This window comes from Poecile atricapillus, chromosome 1, assembly GCF_030490865.1.
Source record: "Poecile atricapillus isolate bPoeAtr1 chromosome 1, bPoeAtr1.hap1, whole genome shotgun sequence".
Lineage (NCBI taxonomy): Eukaryota > Metazoa > Chordata > Aves > Passeriformes > Paridae > Poecile > Poecile atricapillus.
Genome location: NC_081249.1, coordinates 103,632,991 through 103,651,708, shown reverse-complemented (window position 1 = coordinate 103,651,708; position 18,718 = coordinate 103,632,991). Strand labels below are relative to the sequence as shown.

At 41.4% G+C, this 18,718-nt stretch overlaps 1 protein-coding gene across 4 annotated transcripts in view; it reads left to right on the top strand.

Moving 5' to 3' along the window:
- Nucleotides 1-18,274, top strand: part of THAP12 (THAP domain containing 12) — a 33,774-nt gene extending 15,500 nt beyond the window's left edge. Inside the window, exons 5-8 of one of the 4 annotated variants that reach the window (XR_009278114.1) lie at nt 57-7,667; nt 15,321-15,386; nt 16,222-16,319; nt 18,111-18,274. Coding sequence is in view for 1 of the 4 variants with exons in the window: in XM_058844012.1 (XP_058699995.1) it covers nt 57-2,002 (1,946 nt within the window). In the remaining 3 variants the exon portion in view is untranslated. Of the gene's footprint in view, nt 1-56; nt 9,719-11,020; nt 11,214-15,320; nt 15,387-16,221; nt 16,320-18,110 lie in introns of those variants that run through there. The other 3 variants (XR_009278115.1, XR_009278117.1, XM_058844012.1) reach the window with 3 other exon arrangements.
- The last annotated feature ends 444 nt before the right edge of the window (nt 18,275-18,718 follow it).

Here is an 18,718-nt window from a genome sequence, read left to right as displayed (position 1 = left end):
GGCAAGTAAATGTTATGTTTTATTTTTGACACTTACAGTATTTTTTCATTTTATAGTTGATCAAGATTTTGAACGGAAACAGGCAACTCAAGAATCTAATGAAAACAATGAGCAAAATACTGTCTCAGAGGAAGGAGGGGAAGAACAAGAGGAAGAAGCTGTCCCCTTAACACTGGAAGAAAGAGAAAACAAAGATTACCTTAAATCATTATTTGAAATTTTGATCCTAATGGGTAAACAAAATATTCCACTGGATGGCCATAATGTCGATGAACTTCCAGAAGGTATTTTTGCTTCAGATAACTTTCAGGCTCTACTGGAATATAGAATAAATGGTGGCGATGAAGTTCTGAGGAAACGATTTGAGATGACTGCAGTCAACCTTGAGTATTGTTCAAAAACTCAGCAGAAACAAATGCTTGAGATCTGTGAAAACTGTGTTAGAGAGGAGACACTGAGGGAAGTAAGAGACTCACACTTCTTTTCTATTGTCACCGATGAAGTAGTAGACATAGCAGGAGAGGAACATTTGCCAGTGTTGGTGAGGTTCGTTGATGATTCTCACAATCTAAGAGAAGAATTCATAGGGTTTTTACCATATGAAGCTGATCCTGAAATTTTAGCTGTTAAGTTCCATGCAACTATTACTGAAAAGTGGGGTCTAAACATGGAGTACTGTCGGGGTCAAGCCTACATCGTCTCCAGTGGATTTGCTTCTAAAATGAAAATTGTGGCTACAAGACTCTTGGAAAAGTATCCACAAGCTGTGTATACACTGTGTTCCTCATGTGCCTTAAATGTTTGGCTGGCAAAATCTGTTCCTGTTGTTGGTGTTTCCATTGCATTAGGAACAATTGAAGAAGTTTGCTGTCTTTTTAATCAGTCTCCACAATTGCTAGTAGAACTGGACAACACAATTTCTGCTGTTTTTCAGGACAATGACGAGAAGGGTAATGAGTTGAAGAAGATCTGCCGTTCTCAGTGGACATGCAGGCATGATACTTTTGAGGTTTTAGTGGACCTCCTGCAAGCACTGGTACTGTGCTTGGATGCTGTGACCAGTGACTTGTCTGACAGGTGGAACAACTTCATTGTTGGTCGAGCATTTGTACTTTCAAGTGCATTAACAGATTTTGATTTCATTGTCACTATTGTAATTATGAAAAATATTCTATCTTTTACGAGAGCATTTGGAAAAAATCTCCAGGGACAAACATCAGATGTGTTCTTTGCAGCTGGCAGCTTAACAGCAGTGTTGCACTCTCTGAATGAAGTGATGGAGAATATTGAAGTTTACCATGAATTTTGGTTTGAGGAAGCCACAAGTTTGGCTACAAAACTGGATGTACAAATTAAACTCCCAGGAAAATTTCGGAGGGCACAACAGGGGAACTTTGACCCTGATATGACATCAGAAAATTACTACAAAGAAATCCTAAGTGTCCCAACAATAGAGCATATTATTCAAGAATTAAAAGATATTTTCTCAGAACAACATTTAAAAGCTCTTAAATGTTTATCGTTAGTGCCCTCAGTCATGGGACAGCTCAAATTCAATACGTCTGAGGAGCATCATGCTGATATGTTCAAAAATGACTTGCCCAATCCAGACACACTTTCTGCTGAGCTTCACTGTTGGAGAATCAAGTGGAAGCACAGAGGAAAAGATATTGAACTTCCAGCTACTATTTATGAAGCACTTCACTTACCCGACATAAAGTTTTTCCCTAATGTTTATGCATTGCTTAAAGTCTTGTGCTTGCTTCCAGTGATGAAGGTGGAGAATGAAAAATATGGAATAGGACGAAGGCGCTTAAAGGCATACCTGAAAAACACCTTGACAGAACAAAGGTCAAGCAACCTTGCTTTGCTGAACATAAACTTTGACATAAAACATGACTTAGATTTGATGGTGGACACTTACATTAAACTCTATCCAGATAAAGTGGAATTTCAAGACTGTATTCCTTCAAACAATTCTGAAGTAACAGATGATGCCTAACTTTTTGAACTCTTAATTAAGTTTCAAAGCTGGTGAGAAAAAATGGTGAAATCTTAAAAAAAATCACTGCAATTCTGTTTCCATTTTAGGCCTTGAACTGAACAAGCTGTGGTCAATAACCTAAATTATGTGTTGTTAGTCCATACTAAATGTGTTTGGCAGACAAAATCAAGCCTGACACGAGCCCATGCTCTTGGCAGAGGTGCTTTCTACATCTGATTGGCTTAAATAGGTGCTCATTTACTTTATTGCATCGTGGAAAAAGTACGTTATAATTGTAGATCTGATGGGGCTGTTACATATTCACTGATGAATTAGGCTAAGAAAGAAACTCAAAATATTAAAAGTAATATAATCTATTCCAGTTCTGTTACTTAGGATTTTTTTTAAAAACCCAAACTCTTAAGGAAGACTTTGATGTATATTTAAGTGGCATTTTGGAGAGTGGATTCAGCTATTGCACGATCACCGTGCTGTGGACAGGTCTCGGTGTAAAGTGAATGTCAGTGATATTGGGGTACGTTTACGGTTTTGTTGGAAGAGTCAAGCTCTTTAATCTCATGATGACTGTTTACATTCCTTTGTGTCAGACACTTTTTTCTTTAAACTTAACAGGCATGGCAGGAGTATTTAAATTCCTAAAAGACACTAAAAATGTAAAATTTATTCGACAAACGTTTAAGTCTGTTTGCTCTGCCCTGACTCTGATGCAAACCCATGCATCTTACAGTATGTTTATTTGTAAACTCACTGCGGAAAAATTAAAATAAGAGTTTGTTGTTTGTCTAGACGTAAAATTGAAAATATTACTGTTACTTTTGGCGAGAATGAAACATTTTTGTACAGTTTATGGAAATTTAAAATAAAATGTGAATTGCTTTTTACATAGCATTGGATTTCTTAGTAAAGCTGTGCCTCTGGGAATGTGTTCTGTAAAGGTACTTTTACTTTAGCAATTTTTTCTTCATTGTTTTTGCAATTGTAGTGAGTGGCATTTTCTGAAGACAAAGGAAACTGATAGTACTGCTGATCTGCATGTTTTGCAAGGTTTTTTGAAGTATTTTGAGACAGCACTAACTACAGTGGTTTTAGTGATGGAGGTTCTGACAATCAGGTGGAAAGAGATTAAATTTGAAATGGTTCAAAAGTAAAGTTTTGCAGCTATGCTGATGCATGACAGTTTTATCACTTACTTGTCAAATCAATCATCAAAAATCAAATGGTTTGGGTTGGAAGGAACCTTAAAGCTCATCCAGTTCCACCCCCTTGCCATGGACAGGGACACATTCCATTATACCAGGTTGCTCCAAGCCCCATCCGACTTGGCCTTGAACACTACCAGGAATGGGGCAGCCGCAACTTCTCTGGGCAACCTGTTCCAGTGCCTCACCACCCTCAAAGCCAAGGATTTCCTCTGCATATCTAATTTCCTCTCTTTTATCTAAAAGCAATTCCCCCTTGTCCTGTCACTACAGTTCCTGATGCAGAGTCCCTCTCCAGCTTCCCTTGTAGCCCCTTTAGAAACTGGAAGGTGCTGTGAGGTCTCCACACAACCTTCTCTTTTCCAGGCTGAGCAGCCACTACTTTCTCATTCTGTCTCCGTATGGGAAGTGCTCCAGTCCCATTACAAACTTTGTGTCCTCCTCATGTTGGGGGTAGGTGGGAAATTAAGAGTACTTTTATGTACTTTGCAGTTGCAGTGAGAAAAGCCCCCAGCAACAGCAAATTGAAGTATTCTAAAGACTATGAGTTCTTAGTGCTCTAATGTAGTCAAAACAATACGATCAAATTTGGAAAAACCTCCACGTTTCCTAAGCATTATCTTTTCACTAGTATCTGTATATGCTTTCTGACATGCTTTCATCTTATTGCAATTCTTGTCTCAATTGTAAGAAGTGCTTTAGCTAATAGCTTTCTCTGTTCCTCTCAGTATATGAAAACAGCTCCCAAATCTTGGTTAATAATAATGCTATAAAAAAGCATTTTAAAATTAAAAGTCATATGGAAAGTTGGCTCTTTTTAAAGATGATCTCAATAACAATTTTAATAAAATTAATTAAAAATTATTTCCCATCTTGGAGTTCTGTGAGGTCCCCTGCTAAACACAGCAACATGGTGGTTGTGATCTCAGAGGTCACGAGCCCTGTGCCATAGTCAGGTTGGATGAGCCGGGGCTTACAGGTGCGATGAGAGAAGGAAAATTGATATCCAGTACCTCAGAACTGGCCAAAAGAGCTGACAACTGCTTTCTGACTGTGTAAATGAGACCTTTCTAACCAATGTACTGAGACAAACTGAAGAAGGGAGGTGCAGTAAAACTCTAAGTTACTAAGTGTCTACTGGAGCTCAGATGGAGGCACACCCTTGTGATAAGCATTGCTAATTAGCTGGCTCAATCTTTTGATTCTGTGTTTCACAGAGATATTTAGCTTGTCTATAATAAATTGAGAGCTCCTGATTTATTACAATTTGATTTGTCCTGTTGGTGAGGAATCTCTGGACTTTTTGACACCTATAGGAGTTAGTCTGAATAGTGATAATTTGGTAGGATGCTGAAAACTAAAGGGAGATTAAAGGGAAAATTTTTGTCTGTGCAGGTGGTAAAACACTGACACAGGCTGCCCAGAGAAGTTGTGGCTGCCCCATCCCTGGAAGCGTCCAAGCCCAGGCTGAACATGGCTTGGAGCAATCTGGTCTGGTGGAAAGTGTCCCTGCTCATGGCAGGGGGTGGATTGAGATGGTCTGTAAGGCCCCTTCCTACCCAAATCATTCTGGGATTCTATGATTAGTCTATGATGTGGGGGAGCAAAGGCATAGCAGTGTGCAATGATAGGTGCCTCTTTAACAGGAGAGGTTTCTTGGAAGGAAAACTATTTACTGAAAAGTGTTTCCCATCTGATTTCTAGGGGTGCACAGAAAGAATGCAACTGAAGTGTAATTCAGTCATACAATTTTGCTAGAGCAGGTCTGAGACTGATATAAATGTGTCTGAAAATGAAACAATCACTGAAGATAAACTTTGATTCTCTTTTGAACAGATTCTGGAGACAGGGAATTACAGTTTTAAAATATTCTGTCAATTCAGGACAGTGTGTATTTTGAAGGTGTATGTGAGGTATTTACCTTGGTTTGACCTGGCATTTTGGCACACTCTATGTAATGAAGTAATTGGTCTGTTAAAATTAAGTGTTAAATGTGTAAGCATTGTTGCTCAGATATAATTTTAGTGAAAGTGGATTTCTGTAACCGGTCAGCCTGTCATGCTCTGCGAAAGCAATGCCTGTTTTAATACACAAAATGTATTTCCTTTTCCCATGCACAGAATTCCTGCTAGAAACCAGTACTGATACTTTGAAAAGGAGCATGTATCATTTTGTCTTCTGTAGTGTTATTTCTGTCACTGTCTTCAGAAATCCTGTATCCACTTGTTTGGGTGCCAAGTACCCAAACTACTGTAAAGAAGTGGGGGAGCAGAGCCACTTAAGGATTCTAGGTGCAGCTATTCCATCTTCCACACTCACTTTCTCTGCAACAGTGCAAATTTCAGAGTGGCCAGAAACAGCCCAATTACTCTTAAGCAGAAGAAAATAAATCTCTTTATTGTATCTGTTTCAGGAAACAATCACTAAACTAGAATAACAATAGGTGTTATCCCAAATAAGCTTAACATTCCATCATTTCCAGACTCTAGTGTTCCCTACTTTCCTGAAGGAAAACAGTTCCAACAAGGAATAGGAATTTTTCCAACATTTTGCCTAAATGTAATTGGTGAGACATCAGCAGAAAAAATGGAGTTGGAAGTTTTAAACATGTCTACAGCAGTTTCAGACATGTGCACGTTATTTATAAGCTTTCTTTGAAAAATAACACTGGTAATCAAATAGAATTCAATGTGCATGTTCCATAACACAGTAATTGTTTTATTATTGCCATATTGTGCAGTGTTTCTAATTATTTATTTTCCTGCAGCAAGCTTTCTTTTTTTCTTAGAACCAAGCCTGCGGGTCTTCTGTTTTAGCTGGCAAGAGTTATCCCTGGAAGTATCCTTGCAGTCAATCTGAGTACTAGTGCAGGTTGTTCAGGGAGATTGAAAAGCAGCAGTGACAGAGCAGATGTCCCTGTAATCCCCTGTTCCTCTGTTTTGTAGTGTCCCAAAGTTAAATGTATCAGTGAATAAACTGGCCATGTGACTGCTTAGAGTAAAGGATACTCTTGTGTTGCACAAGGCAAGGCTCCCAATGCCCCCTGCCCCCCCCTCCCCCTGCATGCATGCTAGCTGACCTAAATATCCTGGGAAAAAATTTGTTTCCTAGTTGTAGAACTTCAGGTGCAGAGTGGATGGTGGCTGCTACCATCCCCCAGAGCCACCCAAGCAATCTACAAACCTTCCTCAAACTCTCATGGCCACAGGCTCCAAATAGCAACACTATAATAAAAAGATGTTTTTTAAAAATAGTTATTTTATATAGGTGCCTACTTGGGTGCCTTCTTGCTACAATACCATGCTCCGAGCCTGGCACATGAGTCCCAACTGGAGCCCAGGCTTCCCTTAGGGTGCCCAAGAGAGGGGCCTGTGGCAGCTCCACCTTTATTAAAAGGTACTAAGAAACACTGGTTTACATTTAGAAACAGATCCCTGTGAAAGCCTGTGCTGGAGGCAGCTCAGCACATCTGCCAGTAGTTTCATGGCATCTTTCACTGAGAGGGCACTGCTGAGTCTCATCATCTGTGGCAGTCTAGGACCACACACACCACCCTTAGACTGAAAATTCAGCTTGCCAGCTCTTCAGCCAACAAGTGTCTGAGGATCTTGGCAAAGGAGTGTCTTTCCTTGCTCCTGGAAGAACCTCTAGGAGATCAGCAAGAGAATATCTTTTGCACAGTCCCCAAACCTCAGGGTGATTTCTTAGGAAGTAGTTTGTGGCAGCCAAGAGTCTTCAGCATCAATTGTCACCAGGACATAGAGACTGAGTAGAAGAACTCACCAGGACCTTGGGTTTTTTTGTTCTGTCTTACTCCTGGAACACCAGTCTTCATAGCTGTTTCCTAGTGAAGCATTTCCTGGAAACTCCTAGTGTACACAGACACTTCTGTACAGTAAGCACTTGCTGTCTTGGTGAAGGAAAGATGCTTGGGAACTACTGGAAATGGATTTGGTCATTAGGGAATGGGGAGAGGGATGGAGAAATACATGAGAGAGGACAAGGGCACTATTTCATTGGTAGTGTGATGCAGGAAGCTGGTGTAAATTCTGCACCAGACCTAAGCCCAAATGGAGTCCTGGTCTTCTCCATCTTCACCTGCAGTGGTGTCAGTCCTGATTCTTTGTGTCCTTCAGACAGGACAATACAGTAGAACCCGGATGCAGTTTCCCATCTGAGAGTGCAACATTCTTCCTGGGAAACTTAAAGGAAAAGTAGTGCTGAAAATGCAGACACAGTAATTTTCTTTACTATTTGCTTCTCCAAGATAGGCATAAGCTCCTGAACACCTTGCTGGTGTGGTCCTTCAAGTCTCACTGGTCTTCTCTTTCAGAACTGACTGATATGCAAAGAGCTGCAAGGAGGACATGTCTTTTTCCAGACCTAGGTGCTATTTTTCTGCAGCTGCATGCTCCATGGTTTTGTGCCCAACTTGCTGCCCTCTAAGGTCATGTGTTTTGAAGGTCAGTGTTCTTAGCTGCCTGTGTTCTGCACTTCCCATTTGTATTGAAAGGCTGTGGGTTTTAGAAATTGTTTAGCACTACTCCACTCTGTGAAAGGAGCTTGAAAGTGGTGTTAAGCTGGGCATGCACAGTCAAAGGCAGGAAAAAACACAGACTTTGGAAATCTCCATTCAGGAACAAAATTCAGCATCCGAATAGAGCACTGGGGCTTGTTTTGCTATTGTGGTATCAAATTTCATTCCCCAGGTGGCTTTCTGTAGATACTGGGAAACTTAAATCTTCCTGAACTATTTCAAAATTTGCCTTTTAGATATATCCACTCATTTTAATGGTGGATTGGAGAATAAGAAAATCAGACTGTACTATGTTTCTGCTGTTAAATATTACATGTGCTGTATTTTTTCCTACTTTACACCTTTTCATTTCCCCTTCCCAAATTCAGGCCAACAGTCTTCCATTTTGTTTGTCTACAAAGTAACCTTTGCTTCTCAATTTTAGTTCACATGTTGCTCAGCCATTGCTTCTGATCTTTACAAGACTTTTTTTTTCTATTCTGACCAGGATATATTTGCAGGATACATTGGGTTTTTACTGTTTCATTAAAAAAACCCCATAATTTTTCTTACCTAGCATTCTGTTTTCCCCCTCATCCTAAAATGATGGTTTTATGGAACCCAAATGTACATAAGTGACAAGTTCCTCTTCACTTTTCTTCAAACACCAATATTCTTCAAATAGTAAGTAAAGATTTGTGCTTTCCTCCTGCAACCTTGCCTGTGCAGGGAGCTACACTTTGGGGAAAAGGTGACCTTATACATCTCAAACTGATGAAAATTGTTCTGGCCTTTACACTGGTATGTCTTTTTATCTTCTCTGCTCTGGCACTCAACTTTTAAAATCTTGATATTTATCATTATGTGCCACTCTCTACTAACCTGTGTAAATGTTGCTGAGCATGGCCTGGCTTGGTGTCATAGAGGTCTCTGGTTTTTGTAGGCACTTCACTCGGTGCTCAGCTCATGGTCCAGGGAGACTGGAAACCAGGAACCTGCAGTTGAATCATTGAATTCCAGACTTAGTTTTGTTTGGAAGGGGCCTTAATCCCTGTTCCATGTCCTGCCATGGAGGGACACCTTCCACTAGACCAGGTTGCTCCAAGCCTTATCCAACCTGGCCTTGAGCACTGCCAGGGATGGGACAGCCACAGCTTCTCTGGGAAACCTGTGCCAGGGCCTCAACACCCTCACAGCCAAGACTTTCTTCCCAATATCCCACCTAATCCTGCCCCCTGGCAGTGGGAAGCCACTCCGCTTGCCATGTTACTCCAGGCCCTCATCCACAATCCCTCTCCAGCTCTCTTGGAGCCCCTTTACACCATGGCACAGGTTCTTAGGTCTCCCTGGCACCTTCTGTTCTCCAGGCTGAACACCCCCAGCTCTCCCAGCCTGTCTCCTAGAGCAGAGGTGCTCCAAATGTGCTATAACTTTCTTGAACAACTTTTGAATATTTAATTGTGGCATCTGGGAAGTCTGTTCTGAAGCACACCTATCTCAGTAACTCCAGGAATTTTGCACCTACAAAATAATTTTGCATTTACCTCAAATCTCACCTGGTGTGGAAACCAAAGTTTATATGCCTACTTTGCATACTGAATGAGAAATTGTCACTGCCATATTTTTCCTTGTACAAGGGTTTCTGTTCTTTGCAATTTTTTTAATACAGGAAGGAAATAAAGGAATGTCAGGTCTAAGGTGACTGCTCTATAACAAAACATACATCTTAATTTCCCATGGCAAAGTAAGAAAAATTTCCCAAGTTGTTCACATATCAAAAATGTTTTTTCCCTTACCTGCTCCTGTAACCCTTGTTACTTATCTGTAAAAGTAAGCAAAGAAACCCAACCTTAAACAAAAGATTTACTCACTGCTCCAGTCTGCCTTCCCTCTAAATCAGATGGGCAATGTAATAAGATCAAAAAGCAAAACAAAACAAAAGAAAGATTTGACTTTATTATGAAAATGAGTTGAACCAGGGTGGTACAGACATTTGGACAGCATTCATCCAAGTTTCTCAACTGAAATTTTCTCTAAATTGGGAAAATTATGTGTGAATTGCATTGTTTTCCTGAATGGTTCATTCAGGTGGAATGTAACTCCACTTTTAAGACAAAATATTTTAGTTTGATGATATGTAACTGCAAAAGTTTGTCTTAAGCTATCTTCATTTTAATGCTGAGAGGGTTAAAAATGTATAATTTTTTTTCACAACTGGTCATGACTTTCTGTTTTAAAAATAACTTTTTTTAATTATTCAGGATTATTGAATAAAAAATACCAACTGTTTTATAGTTCTCTTTCCAAATTTTTTCTCGGCCATAGAAAAGTAGTAAAGTCAATTATGTGTCCAAATAGCCCTAAAAAAAATTCCAAAGCTGCATACTCATAGCTCTTTATGTGTTTAGCACATTGAAACATCTACTGTGCAGCAGCTCTGGGACAAGCAACGAATGCAAGATGCATTTTTATCTGATCTAGCACAACTCTTACATGTAATAGGAAATTACTAAATTGTCTGTAAATTAAAATCCTAGTGGAGCTCTGCTCAACTCAGCTCAGGTATCACGATACTTCAGGAAATACTGATTTGCTGAAAATAAAGAAATTTATTTATTTGTTTATTGTAATTAGATTAATGTGGGAGGTAGGTTTCTGCATCAACTCTGGATATTTAATAATCTGAATGGATGTTACTCACCTATGCATCTTCCTTACACTCACACTCCTATCACCAACCTGAGGGAGGGGAGGGGAGGGGAGGGGAGGGGAGGGGAGGGGAGGGGAGGGGAGGGGAGGGGAGGGGAGGGGAGGGGAGGGGAGGGGAGGGGAGGGGAGGGGAGGGAAAAAGAGAGAAAGAGAAAGAGAGAGAGAAAGAAAGAGGAAGGAGGGAGGGAGGGACCGGGATTAGGTAGAAACACATCACCTTTCTGAGGGTCCCAATGATGTCTCATTGTCACCGAAATTGTGGGGGAAAAAAAAAAGCTCTCCAACAGCATTTTTAGTGTTACAGAATCAAGGCATTACTTTATTCTGGTGAGGATGTTGTTCTGTCCAGGATATGCAACAGAAATAATTTCATCCACCCATTGCCTGGGTAGTGCAGAGAAAATAATTCCATCACACATGGATTGTACTAGATTTTTCACATATTTTACCCAGTCAAAGCCCATAGAAATTCATTGGTTCAATGTTCATTGGTCCCAAGTCGTGCAGTTCTTAGTATTTGGTTTCCTATTGGATACAGATTTCTTCACCTCCAATGCTAATTAGGTTCTCATCCTATCTTTTTTTTCCTAGACCAGGCGTCTCCAACCATGCCTTGAGTGATGTCTGGAGTTGATGGTCATTAATGGTCATTAATGGTTGTGTTGTGTATCTTCTGTGCTGCTCCCAGTCTCTTGGGATGTTAAGCTCGTTAGAACTTGTCTAGTAGAATAGTCCCCTGAAAAGAAACTTCAATTCCCTTACCCTGGGGCAAAGAGAAGTTAAACTGAATAAAGTTACATAAAAAATTTTAAACTTTCTATAATTTCCAGCACTGTTGCTTCATTCCATCTGGTCTTCTTGGTGGTGAGGATCCCCCCTACTGCATGGATTAATATACTTTTGGGAATGCCCAGGGGCCTCCCCTGAGGGGGCTAGGTTTGAAACTGTCCTTTGCAAGAGTCTGGATCTGGTGCATCATTTTGCATTACGTGCAGTAGGTCTGGTGCAGGGTCTGGGAACCCCTTGGAGGGGTGGGCTTTGAGGGGCCATGGCACCCCCTCTGCTGTCCTGTAGACACAATTTTCCCAGAGCAGGGGCCCCCACAGCTGAGCTGGTCTGCACAGCAGAGGATGGGCATTCACTGCCTTGGGACCAGAGGCTTTTTCACCACACACACAAAACCTCTCTTCCACCCCTCTTTGGTGTGAGGGTTTGTGCATGCCTGGAAGCAGATAAGCCTGGGGATGTCATTTCCACCCCAAAGTGCTAGGCTTTGTATTCTTCCCCCGCAGCCCAGACTGAGAAAATGTATCTCCATCAACTTGCAGTCCAGGGCCTCAGTCAGTAGGCCCACTCAGGGTGTGGTGGTCTTCCATACAGCTTTTGTTATACAGTTTTGCTATAATAGGCAAAAGTGCTTCATAAAAATGTTTAAGCCATAAATTATAACATATCAGTCTCCAACAGAATGACTGCAGGAATTAACAGGCTTGGAGACAAGGATTTGACAGGGAAGGCAGGAATATCTGGGGTAGAGGAAGGTTGTTGTCAACAGGGTGATTAATTAGCACTAGAGCAGGTCATTAGAAAGCAGGATGGATTTTTTATCTTGTGAAGGCTTCAGAGTTAAATGAGGTACCTTTCTGTAGCAGGGTACTCCAGCTGGGTGCAGAAGCATTAGTGGTGGGTGGCTGTAGCTCACTCAGAATGTCCTGCCCTAAGGTGCAAGCCCAGGGAGAGTGGATGCTGTTTGCTGCTCTCTGCAGGGATCTTGCAGTCTGTGTTGCAGAGGACATCAGGAGAAGGGACAACAACAGACCCTTCTAAGGTGAACATCCTCCCCAGATTCTTCTGGGTGATTTCCCTGTGAGAGGTGGTTCTCCTTTGCTCGCCAGTGTTTGGCAGACTTTGTGTGTCTCCTTGTCTGCAGTTGTGGTTGGAGGTGGAGGAGGCTTTCTCTAATGTGACAAGTCAAAAAGAGAGGAGGAGGAATGATAGTGAGAGGACCAAGGTATTCAGCAGAGTATCTATGTGCACAGCTGAAGGGTTGCAGACAATTTAAAAGTGGTCTTCACTGGTTTGCTTAATGGATTTGATGTGGACACTACTTGTAGAAGTGGTGTTTCTCTTTGCAACCTAAAATGTTGTAATTACTCTTGCAAAAAACATGACTACCAAAATAAAATCACTACTAAAAAGTAGTGACTAAAAAGTCACTACTAAAGTTGAAATATTTATTTGCCTGTTGATTCCTCTAAACTTTTTAATGTTTCACAGGTGACATGGAATCACATTAAATATCTGATTCCAAATGTTTTGAAGATCCCTAGCTGTCTCTTTGGTCCAAACAGCAGGTGATTAGGTGTTTCACTATATGATATCCAATTGGCTTCAAAGCGTAAATTTGATTTTTCCAAACTGATCCAGCAGTTTACTGGCTTTCAGTTGCAAATGAGTTGGGGTTAGGACCATGGATGTAGTTGGGTACCACAGACCAGGTGATGAGTAAAGATTTGCTTACTTTAGCTCTTGATTGCTTACTTTAGGTATAGCAGTACCGAACATTGCTAAATACCTATTAAAATTTGGGCCACAGCCCACTCTTGCTTGAGCAACTCTCTTGCTATTGCAGCAACAATCTCCCATTATTGGCCAAAGGTCTTTTGTGAACCCTGCGAAGTCATTATAAAAGTGAGAACTACTACCTAGAGTTAGATTACCTTGTCCTAGACAGTATTCACATCTTTCATTTCATTCAATGGATTAACCGTTATGAATTTACCATCGCCTGTGACTGTAGAATAAATGCAGAGTAAGGACTACAGATTTTAATGAAGGTAAATCAGATTATAAATGTGATAGGACAAGAGGAAATTGTTTTAAACTGAAGGAGGGTAGGTTGAGATTAGGAAGAAATGCTTGGCTGTCAGGGTGTTGAGGCCCTGGCACAGGTTACCCAGAGCAGCTGTGTCTGCCCCATCCCTAGAAGTGTGCCTGGCCAGGGCTTGCAGCAAACTGGTCTAGTGAAAGGTGTCCCTGCTCATGGCAGGGGGGTAGAACAAGATGATCTTTAAGGTCACTTCTAAAATTTTCTATGATTCTCTGCAAGTAAAATGGCAGTATTTCCTGCTCCACTGAGAAATTTAATTTTGCCATTGCAAAGATCAGGGGGTTTTTGTCTTGTGTTTTTTGGATGGGGGGTTGTTGTTTGTTTTGGTTTTTTTTGGGGGGGTGAGGGGTTGGGTTTTTTCTTTGGTTTTTGTTTTGTTTTTTAAGCAGCTGCCAAAGCTGAATAGTGACTGGTTTGTGTCCAGTGAAGAACAAACTTGGACTAAATGGAACAGCTGCACAAAGATGTACAACATAATAGCTAATGTGAGTCTTGAAACAAAATCCAGTGCCAACAAAGCCCAAATAAAAAAAAGGTCTTAAAAAACATTTTTGGAAAGAACAGATGGAAAAAAAAAATAAAATATGAGCTGTATAGCAGGATCACATCAATCAGCCCAGCAGCAATGGCATATAGAACCCTACACACATGGGCAAAAAATATAACCAGAACCAGACACCACAGTGATACGTCCAACTCCTCAAAAAGAAGAAGAGAGTCAGGGTAAAAAGTGTCTTGGGAGGCTGAGGACAGGAAGGAAGCACAGCAGCTATAATGGTGTTTAATTTCCATAAAGCTGGAAGTTGGAAGATATAGGAAAACATAATTTCAATACATTTTTTCAACCAATCAGTTAAAAATATATCATTGAGCTCTCAACCAGTCTTTTTTATGTGTGGTAGAAAGAATGTGATAATCGAGATGTCCAAAAAATGATGCAAATCTGCAGAGTCCAATATATTCTCCTGTGTATTTCAATGTTATTCTGCCACTAGATGTCCTGCTGACCTCACAGAGCAGGGGATGAGCTGCTTTCTCTGGCGAACAGCAGAGACCAAGGTGGAAATCAAGCTGTGACAAAACCTGCTTTTAACTTTTAATTCCTAGGGGATCATTTTTGATTAATAATACTTCTTAACACAAAGAGTCAGTGAGAACTTTCTCATCTGCCTCCATTTTTCAAGTGTCACAGTGGGAATAAGACTCTCACTGTCATCCATCACTGGTCCTGTTTTGGAGCATTTGTTTTCTACTTTGATATTTTAATTATCTTCTACATCCTATCTCCCTGGTGGTCTCTTAGCTCCTTTCCAGGGAGATTGTTCTCCTTGGATCTCAAATGCATGAGTGCTGTAGACTAAGAGCAGCTCACCACTCTGTTTCCATTCATTCTTGACAAAACTGAGAATCTTTCAACACCAAATGGTACCTTCCCAATCTCAGTATGTTTCCCACCACAGTTTAGGACAGTGTCCAAACGCAAGGAAATTCCAGGGATGCTCAGAAGCCTATTGCAGGGGAGGAGCTTGGAAGAAAATATCAGAGTTCATGTTTTAACAGACTTCCCTCAAGACAATGGTGAGAATTAGTTTTCTCCCTTTTCCATTACTTAATTTTGTATCTCAGTAGCAATTATCAGAAAGGAAGTGCTGTACAGGATAGGTGGGGCTTTGACGAAAAAACTGTGTGAGATAAATTCTAGGACTGAAAAAAATTGGTCAGCATATCTTCTGAACAAACATGACAGCACACTCAGCCTGAGGGTAATACCAGTAGCTGCTGGACTAGAAGGTGGGATCCAGAGCTTGGGCTGGTCCCCAAGCCTGATACAGCATCCCAAATAACAGACCTGAAAATAGGAGGATGTGTGGGTGTCTCCTCTCTTTACCTGTTCCCAGTAAGGGAAAAGCTGTGCCTAAAACTGATGTGTATTTGAGTGCAAATCCCTTTTCTGCCTTCCACATTTATTCTGGTTGCTTTCTTTATTATGGCTTGGGTCAGTGACAAAGCTTGGCGCAGGACTGAGAACTGTTCTGAATTGCAAAGGAATACTTTCCCACTGTTCAGGTAAGGTAATGTACTGAATATCTCCACTACTCAGTTTCACTATCTTAAAGCAGAGGATAGCAATAGTGACCCAAAGAGCTTGTGACATTCAAATGCTTGACAAGTCCTGGGGAACAGAGATGCCACTGCATTGCATGAGCTCCTGTGGCACACCAAGTAAGAAAATTAGTAAGGTTTTATGTGCAAATTGTGCTCCAGCATTGAGACTATTTCCAGGAATCAAATTGCCAAACATCATACAAAAGCCCCTTCCCTTAAAACTCTGATATTATCCACAGAATTAAATCTCTTTATCTGTGCTTTTTCCTAGATAACTGATGTCCTTAGCACTTAAGAGGAGTTACATGGGGATTTTTCCTTTATTTGAAGTCTGACTGAGTCTAGCTTAATTATCTAGTTTGATCTAATCCATCGTCCAGCTCATTGACTTTCATTTAGTGGCTCTTACAACATGCTCCAAAACCTGTGGTGCCTGGACTCCTCTGATCATAGATGGAGACAGGATGTTACAGCCACAGGCATGAAGACACTGAATCAGCTCAATTGCTTCATTAAATCAGAGCAAAGAGCTGGAACTCGAACGGGAATGTGACATACTTTATCTAGTCCCTGCCAGCTCATCCATTCTGTAGCTGATTCCAGACAAATGCTGATAGGCATTCTGCAGGATATTTGAAAGCCTGGTTTATTGACAGAGAAGGCCATAAGCACAACATAAAGGGAAAAAAAAAACATGGGACTGAGAGGTTTTTTAAAAAACATCTTCCTTCTCCTCCTCATAAATAATGATACCAATTTGGTTTTCATTTCACTCTTTGTCTCTCTTTGCTTCTAGTCAACATCTTGAGCTCAATCTGGCCCCTTGATCCTTACTCCTGTGGTAAGATTGGACTAGTGTTCACTGATGAGGCTGTGGCATCATTGTTCTTTGAAGTAAATAAAATTCCCTGGCTGCATCCATACTAATGGCCAGTGCAGGTCACAGCTGACTGTACAGATAAGCTTTATGCAAGGCCCCTGGAACAGCTTTGGACTGTCCCAAACAGTCCTGTAGTGGCCAAACAGGCCAAACAGCCTTCCTGGTGTGGAGAATGGACATGACCAGCTTGTTCTGTAAAGAAACAGAGGTTAATGATAAAGGTATAGAACCTTGCATCTCATGTGGCCATCCAGGGGACAGACCTTGGCAATGCCCATTTTTGCTGGACACTGTGATGCTTAAATGCCTGCTTCAGAAAATGTTCTGCTGAGTTGCAGAGGTCACAGTTTTTATGTGTTTGTTCAGTTTTCTTGCTTCATGCATATTAAGTGTATTTGAGAACTTAATCTTAAAGCTGGCAAGGGGAAAACCAAGGAAAAACAGAACAATATTTATTGGATCACTTTTACTTGGGGCTGATGTTCCCAAATTTCCAAGGACACCTTGCATCTCATGACTTTGCTCAAAGCATGAAGTTAAGGAGTTTGGCAGCAGGTGAGCAGTCACTCGCTCTGCTGTCCCTAGTTCTTCATTCCAGGAGGAACCACTGAGTTCAAAGTGGGAGATCATATCCACAGTGGACAGTAAACACCAGGATGCAGAAAAGATTTTGAGTAAAGTTTACAAATGATGTTTCAAATATCCTGAAATAGGTTTCTTTGGTGGTATTTCAGTTGTTTCACCAAACAGTTCCTCCTTTGCCTTGTAAAGAGTTTGTACACAGGGACAGCTAGATTTATGCTTTGTAAGTGTTTTGTTCACATTTTCTGTATTGTATTTGGGTCAAACCAGAGATAAGATTTTCAAACTGCAAGTACCACTCTTGATAAATTGAGTTGATCCAAAAAACTTACCTGGTGATTCCTGGGATAGCATTTCCAATCAAAGCAGGTGAAATTTCTTTCCCAAAGCTGAATTTGGCTTCTGTAAGAGCAGCTGTCACCCCCAGGCAGCTCTAACATGACATCACAGCCCAGCATTCAGCTCCCACTGAACAGCAGTGCTCACTGAAGCCCAGGAGGTCACAGGAGAGAGACCCCCAAGGTCAGACAGATGGGGAGCTGCAGGAACAAGTGCAAAGGAAGATCTGTGAAGATGCTCTGAGGGTTGGAGCACCTCTTCTCTGGAGACAGGCTGGGAGACCTGGGGGTGTTCAGCTTGGAGAAGGCTTTGAGGGAGACTTTAAGAGTCCCTTCCACAGATTAAAGGGCTCCAGGAGAGCTGGAGATGGACTTTGGACAAGGATATGAAATTACTTCCCACTGCCAGAGAGCAGGATTAGATGGGATATGGGAAGGAATTCCTGGCTTCAAAGGTTGTAAGGCCTTGGCACAGGTTTCCCAGAGCAGCTGTGGCTGTCCCATCCCTGGCAGTGGTTAAGGCCAGGTTGGTGTCTTTGTTTGGAGACAAATTTAGGAGAAAAACACTCTGAAAGGAGTGTTTCCTCCAAAGAGAAGGCCTCCAGTAATCCCTTTTGCCAGTGATGGAAATGAATACCAGTGGGTGAAAGTGAAAAAAACCCTGTTTATTAACAAAAAAATGGGCATGCCCACAAGGGCATAGAACAGAAAAGGACTGAATAAATGCTAGATGAAATGAATAAGCCTTAAAGAAATAACTCGTTGTTGTTAAATTCTTTGTAAAATGTTCACAAACCCTTTTGTTGAATGTTCATTTTTAGTGTAATAGTACTGTTATACTCCCTGGTTATCACTCATCCTTTGTTCTGTCCCTTTTTCCGTCAGGTTGTCGTGGAGTTCTGCTGCTTTCCCAACATGGTGACAAAAAGAGGAAGAACATCATAGATATGCAAATGAAGGAGACTGGGTGTCGACTGGGAAAGAAAGCCACATCAAATAAAAAGACTTTGTCATACCGAATTGCCCAGGAGTCACTCAAAAGACATGGGCAGGTTGGGAAAAAATAGCATTACCTCCTTCTGAAGTTAGGATGGTTCAACTCCTCACCCTAACTCTCAAAGAACCTGCTGAAAGTGAGACCTGTGAGCCCAAGGGAGGCCTTCTGGTGCTCCAGTGAGGACAGAAGTCCTGGTTCTGCCTGTATATAAAACAAACAAAGCTGCTTTGCCTCCTTCTCTGTGTCGCCTTCGGGAGCAGTGGTGGCGTGCGCGACACCCCTCTGGCCTCCCACCCCAAGCTGCCCCAATAAAAGTCGTTTAAAAAGGAGCAAATCTCCTGCCCTGTGTTTTTGTCACTAGACATTGAACTTCCAGAAACTTACCACCCCCTCCACAGCAGAAGAAAAAAAACTCCAAAATACCTGGGGAAGATATACACAGGCTGATTACCTGCCCCAGAAAGCAAAATGGCAGCTGGCCCCTTTTGTGTCTGGG